Here is a 7,278-nt window from a genome sequence, read left to right on the forward strand (position 1 = left end):
AGATTGCAAAAATATGTTTTTTTTACTGATGTTGTGCTATTGTAATATAAATGAAAATTTTAGCTCATTTTATACTTGTCCAATTTGTGTCGAAGTGCAGTTGTATTGGAAATTGCTTGTGTAGTCTGTGCTGTTGAATGTACGTGTACTCACGCATATTTTAAAAGTGGATTGAAACCTGGAGAGCCAAGAACATATTACAACCGGATAGAAAATACCACCCTTCGGAATGTATTTGGTTGGAGGCTGGTATAATACAGGTGTAAAAGATTACAGGGGTGGCAGAAAAACTACATTCCAAGCAGGGCCTAAGGAACAAAACAGAAAAATGGAAGCGAAGGGAAGAAGAGGCCCATGTGGCTGGTGGCCCAACCTAGACACCCCACTCATCTCCTACCTCCTATAGCTACAGGGAGGCAGGGGAGCCGTGGCAGTCATCCGGCCGCCGAGGCCGCCCCGCGTAGACCATCCCCGACCTCCCCGGCCCCTTTAAGACATCGCCCGCGACCCCCACAAACCCTAGCGCATCCCCATTCTCCGCCTCTCGCGCGCCGCCAACAAGGAACCCGTCAAGATCAGGTTGAGCTGCAAGCTGTTTGCAGTTTGCCCCATTTACAGAGCCTGGAAAGAGATTCAAGGAGAACGTAAAGGGTGAGGTCCAGTTTACAGCAGTTCGGCAGTACGGGGTAAAATGGAATGTTGTACAGAGAATTCAGCATTCCAGTGAAATTCAGTTCATGATTCACTGTCAGTTTCGCAGTAGAATGTAACTATTGCAAGCAGTAGTACCTCCATAGATAATCCTGGTAGATTCAGCAACTGCAGGACCAACATTAGCGTGGAGCCACTTCCTCAGACCATCATGAACCTAGTACCATTGGAGTTTCAAGATACCAGAACTAGAACAACAAGCAACTAGTGAGAGTGATTCGTCGGTATCGGATATAGGGAGAGGCTCAACTGTCTTATGGAAGCAGGCAAGCAGTAACGTGTGAACAAAAATGTCTTATAGAAACAGCAATCCGTGAAAAGTGCTTATTGCTCTTATTGAGACAGTATACCTCCTGTGCTTGAGCAGGGGAAGCAACCTTGCCGGTTCCAATGGCCCACACTGGTTCATATGCCAGCAAAAAGTTTGTCCAGTCTGATATTTTCTCTGAAAAAAAATAAGACACAAACAAAAGTGAAACAGGCGAAAGGTAAGAATCCGTCCATTTCAATCTATTGCACAAAATGCAAAGTACAGATAAACTATAAATGGATTCAATTAGTATTTATTCCTTTAGTATACTAGTAACAAAGTTCAGAAGTACATAGTTTACTATCTGTTTGCTTGTATGACCTAGGCTCCTAGAATTAGCATTTAGGAATACTATACATAAACAGAAAATAGTTTTCGGACTTCTCTCAGGGTATTCTGTTGATCTGTTCCCTAATATGACGTACTAATCTTCAAGGGAAGAGGTCACAGGGATATATATTACTACAATTTTGGCTATTTTCATATTTAGGTAATAAAACAGTGAAGGAGGACTTGCACAATGAAGCCTATATGTAATAGGTAGGAATTAATCAACCATCTAATTGTACAATGATGGCTGCATGCATCGATTGATGCAGAGGCCGGGGGTTTTGCCTCCTTTTCCAAAAAAAAAAATGACGAAAACACCATATGCAACAGATATGGGCCTCATACGGCTAGATATGACATGGGCCTACATATATACTCGAGCAATACTCCGAAGTCTAACACATTTTTCAAAACAAAAATTCTTACACAGATGCATGGTAAGCAAAGCATCATATCCATTTTCCATGAAGTGTGGATAGAATTTATCAATGTATCAAAATTACCTTGAATATCAGGAATGTATTTGGTTGGAGGCTGGTATAATACAGGTGTAAAAGATTACAGGGGTGGCAGAAAAACTACATTCCAAGCAGGGCCTAAGGAACAAAACAGAAAAATGGAAGCGAAGGGAAGAAGAGGCCCATGTGGCTGGTGGCCCAACCTAGACACCCCACTCATCTCCTACCTCCTATAGCTACAGGGAGGCAGGGGAGCCGTGGCAGTCATCCGGCCGCCGCCCGACCTCCCCGGCCCCTTTAAGACATCGCCCGCGACCCCCACAAACCCGCCCGCGACCCCCACAAACCCTAGCGCATCCCCATTCTCCGCCTCTCGCCGCCTCGCCCAAATCCGCCGTTGTCCGAGAGCTGCGTCACCCTGCCGTCATCGTCGTCATGGCCAAGTATTTCCCCGAGATGCGCCGGGATGTCCAGCGGCATCGTCGTCACCTTCTACATCATGTACGCCTAGTCATTTGTCGCTGGTCCTCGCCGGGGCATCATATTCGTCCATCGTCCCTGACTGGATCACCGGAACTCCGCCATTTGATCCGCCGCCGTTGCTACGTCCCCGACCTCATCATACCCTCCTCTGCGTTTGTGGTAAGACTCTCCTTCGGTCCCCCCTATTCCCCCCTCGAGTCACCACCGTAGGCCGCAGTCACCATTGTGTCGGATGCAGCTGGAGCCCCTGCTCACCGCACAGCAGTCCGCGATCCAGCGCGCCTCTGCCGCCCAAGCCACGCCCTGCCTCGTCCCTTTGACCGCGCCTAGGAGAGCCCTGCGTGCGCCTGCCCGCGCTCTTGCCGCGCCATCCGTCTCCCGCTCGTGCGTCGTGCTGCTGCTGCCTCTAGCGCTACTGCCGCTGCTACTTACTGCTTCGGCTGCCGCTGCTGTCTAGTGCTGCTTCTTCTCTTCTCTCTCCTACTGATGCTTTGCTCGCTACTGCTGCTGCTTAGCCTTAACGCTGCTGTTGCGCTGCTATACTGCTGCTTGAGGCTGCCATGGCCTTGGCCATGACCGAGTGTGTTGCGTGGTGTGTGTGCGTGTGTTCTGTGTGTGTGGCCGGCCGGCCATGTTCAATTAGTTTAGGCTAATCTAGATTTACGTTAATAATTATTAGGTTATATGCTAGCCTATGACATGTGGCCCTTTCTAGATTAATTTAGTCTAGCTACTTTTTTTTGCACACGTGACACTGACATGCGGGTACCCTAGAGATTAAACAAAAATCTAATTACCTACTATCTATGACAATTGGGTCCCGTCGGCACTGTTGACTTTGACTAGTCAACTCTGATTGGGTTGTTGACTTTGACTCTGGCCTCACCTGACAGTCAAACAGCGACACTGGTAGTGTACACACCCTGGGTACGCCTAGCTTTTAGTCATTTATTTTCGAAATAAAAGTTTTCCATAAAATCTTTTAATCTTTGAACAATCATATAAAATAAACCGTAACTCAGATGGAAATAATTTATATATGAAAGTTGCTCAGAACGACGAGATGAATCCGAATACACAGCCCGTTCGTCCGCCACACATCCCTAGCATAGCAAACACGTAACTTTCCCTCTACGGTTCATCTGTCTGAAAACGCGGAACACCGGGGATACTTTCCCGGATGTTTCCCCCTTCGTCGGTATCACCTACCACTACGTTAGGTCACCCCTAGCACTGCATATTGCCGCGTCTTGCTTTGTGTTACATTTGATTGCTCTGTTATTTATTGTGTTCCCCCCTCCGTTACTTCTTTTCGGTAGACTCCGAGACCGGTGCCGATGTTCGTGTGTTCGACTACACCGAAGATGACCCCTCCTTCTTGCCAGAGCAACCAGGCAAGCCCCCCCTTTGATCACCAGATATCACCTATTCTTCTCTCTACTGCTTGCATTAGAGTAGTGTAGCATGTTACTACTTTCCGTTATCCTATCCTGATGCATAGCCTGTCCTTGCTACTACTGTTGTTACCTTTACCTGCAATCCTAAATGCTTAGTATAGGATGCTAGTGTTCCATCAGTGGCCCTATACTCTTGTCCGTCTGACATGCTATACTACTGGGCCGTGATCACTCCGGGAGGTGATCACGGGCATATGATATATACTTATACTGTTACATTACTTATGATACTGTTCGGAGATGGGGACTGAAGGGGCAGGTGGCTCCATCCCGGTAGAGGTGGGCCTAGGTTCCCGACGGCCCCTAACTGTTACTTTGTGGCGGAGCGACACGGCAGGTTGAGACCACCTAGGAGAGAGGTGGGCCTGGCCCTGGTCGGCGTTCGCAAATACTTCAATTAACATGCTTAATGAGATCTTGGTATTTGATCTGAGTCTGGCTACTGGCCTATACGCACTAACCAACTACGCGAGAACATTTATGGGCACTCGACGTCGTGGTATCAGCCAAAGCCTTCGTGACGTCAGCGACTGAGTGGCGCGCGCCGGGTTGGACTGGAACGCCTGCTCTTGTATAAGGGAGGCTAGGTCTGCTCACTGGCCGCGTACGGAACGTGCAGGTGTGCAATGGGCGATGGGCCCAAATCCCTACGCCATAGGATTTAGACCGGCGTGCTGACCTCTGTTGTGCCTAGGTAGGGCTGCGACGTGTTGATCTTCTGAGGCCGGGCATGATCCAAGAAAGTGTGTTCGGACAAAGGGGATCGATCATGTTGGGAAATGTGGTGCACCCCTACAGGGAAGTTAATCTATTCGAATAGCCGTGATCTCTGGTAACAGGACGACTTGGAGTTGTACCTTGACCTTATGACAACTAGAACCGGATACTTAATAAAATACACCCTTCCAAGTGCCAGATACAATCGGTGATCGCTCTCTCACAGGGCGACGAGGGGAGGATCATCGGTTAGGATTATGCTACACGATGCTACTTGGTGAACTTACCTTCTGCTCTCTTCTACATGCTGCAAGATGGAGGCGGCCAGAAGCATAGTCTTCGATAGTACTAGCTATCCCCCTGTTATTTCAGCATTCTGCAGTTCAGTCCACATACGATACCCTTATTCCATTTGATACCAATGCATACATGTGTAGTGTAGCTCCTTGCTTGTGAGTACTTTGGATGAGTACTCACGGTTGCTTTGTTCCCCCTTTTCCCCCTTCCTTACCCGATTGCTGCGACCAGCCGATGGAGTCCAGGAGCCAGACGCCACCGTTGGCGACGACTCCTACTACACTAGAGGTGCCTACTACTACGTGCAGCCCGCTGACGACGATCAAGAGTAGTTTAGGAGGATCCCAGGCAGGAGTCCTGCGCCTCTTTCGATCTGTATCCTAGTTTGTGCTAGCCTTCTTAAGGCAAACATGTTTAACTTATGTTGGTACTCAGATATTGTTGCTTCTGCTGACTCGTCTATGATCGAGCTCTTGTATCCGAGCCCTCGAGGCCCCTGGCTTGTAATATGATGCTTGTATGACTTTTTTTTATTTTTAGAGTTGTGTTGTGATATCTTCCCGCGAGTCCCTGATCTTGATCGTACACGTTTGCGTGTATGATTAGTGTACGATTGAATGGGGGGCGTCACATTGGCGTAGTTGTTATTCCATGTAGGTTGGAGGCACGGACTCTTGCCGCAAAGCTCTCTTCATCTTGGGCCAACTCATGTCGTAGGTCTCCGAAGGTGCGTGAAGCCACCATGTGGAAGCGTAGTCGTGAAAGTTCCTTGTGGCGCATTTCACTTGATCTTTAGGAGGAACTTGATGTAGCTTGAGGTAGTCGTCCATCAAACGCTCCCATTCACGATACTCCTTGGGTTCTAGAGTTCCATAGAAAGGAATCTCATGGTCGATGTCGAGGTCGAAGTAGCTCGTGGAAGTCACGGACTTGAGCTTGGGGAGCCTCTCTTGAGTATAGTCTTGAGGTGCTTGTTGGCGAAGATGCCGCATATCCGAAGGCGAATATGCCTTGAAGTCTCTTGGCAAAGATGCCAAGGGAGATGGTGAAGTCGTTGAGCGGTTGTTGGTGATGAGCTCTTGACCTTCACATTCGTGGTGGTAATGGTGTTGATGCCGATGTGACCTTGCCGGAGATGGTAGCTTGGAAGCATGTGTACTTGAGCGTCTTCTCGAAGATGAGGAAGATCCGCTTGTAGGACTTGATGAGGGCTTTGATCTCATCCATTTGAGCTTGCATCTTGGCGTTGGTAGAGTTATTCGTGGCATCGAACTCGTTGTTGTTGTTGTAGACCGAAGATGAAATGCCTTGCCTATCCATCACAAGACTGGAGTAGAGGTGAGTAGGAAATGAGATAAACAAAACCAAGTTACCTTTTCCCAGAGTTGAGGATGTATCCCGTTTCACTCAATGTGAGATGAAAGAATAGTGGAATTGGTACCGGACTTGTTCACCCACACCTACAAACTAAAGCTTATGGAATAGCTCGGTGAGGATAGTGGCACAAAATAATGCAAACTGTTAGCAAGAGTCAATAATGTTGAAAGAGATTCACAAATTCGCAAGTGAAACAAGTAGACCAATAGCAATATGGGTGGCACACGGAAACACACACACGGCTAGATAAAATGGGGTCGTGCAACCAAGGAATGAGCACAAAATGTGGAATCCACGGAAAACACTCGTATTGCACAACTCAAGAGAGACTCTAGCACGATTGCTCTATAGGCGGATACGACACTTGTGCACAACCTATAAGATGCAAAATGTATCGACTTTCTATCCCAAGTATGCTATATATGTATGATGTTCCGGTGGTATGATCCAAGATGATCGGATATGACAATCTTATATGCAATGTGGTATGATGCTATGGCACTTACTTACAAACTTCTTTGCTCTTTCTCTTTTGCTTAAAAGCTTTATTCTCTTTCTTTTTTTTGTACGGCCACTTTTGCACGATGCACAAACCAAGATAGCAATTGTATATATGGGGGAACAAACTTGAGGCACAAGATATAATATGATGCCAATATGATATAGTATCGCATGTATGCAATGGAAGGTGGAGCTCGATGATCACTAATGTGCACAAGTAATGTTGCCGGCAATACTCAAAGGCTAGTCTCGATAGGCAAGTGACGCAAAATAGGCTAGGGGTTATCAATGCAATGGCAAGGGAATATACAATGGAGGGATACCACGATACCAAGATGATATGGAGGTTACCATCCGTGTCGATGATGAGGGGCGGTGCTCTTGATGGAGATATCAAGATGATGGAGACTCGTCCCTAAGTAGCCGAAACACCTTAGGAAACGGAAAAACCGCGAACTCAAAATCTCAAATGTGAAATGGTGGTAGCGGGAATGCGGTGGTTGTTGCGGAAGCTCAAAGGGATTGCGGAAATGTAATGATGGATTATGCAAGTAGGCAATGCGGAAATGGAGGGTAAGGGGTTATGTGAGTCGGAGTTGAAGGTCACTGTCCCTAAGTAGCCGAAACACCTTAGGAG

General features: G+C 47.5%; 1 protein-coding gene across 1 annotated transcript; it reads right to left on the bottom strand.

Annotated features, from left to right (window-relative positions):
• Positions 1-406: 406 nt before the first annotated feature.
• Positions 407-1,271, bottom strand: LOC125532423 (triosephosphate isomerase, cytosolic-like; the record flags this gene model as incomplete). Its single annotated transcript, XM_048696490.1, has 3 exons — positions 407-621; positions 790-868; positions 1,062-1,271. Coding segments are annotated over 3 exons (504 nt in total), but the record flags the coding sequence as incomplete, so codon positions are not given.
• Positions 1,272-7,278: the final 6,007 nt, after the last annotated feature.

The sequence above is a fragment of the Triticum urartu genome, unplaced genomic scaffold (genome assembly GCF_003073215.2).
Source record: "Triticum urartu cultivar G1812 unplaced genomic scaffold, Tu2.1 TuUngrouped_contig_9888, whole genome shotgun sequence".
NCBI classification, from domain to species: domain Eukaryota; kingdom Viridiplantae; phylum Streptophyta; class Magnoliopsida; order Poales; family Poaceae; genus Triticum; species Triticum urartu.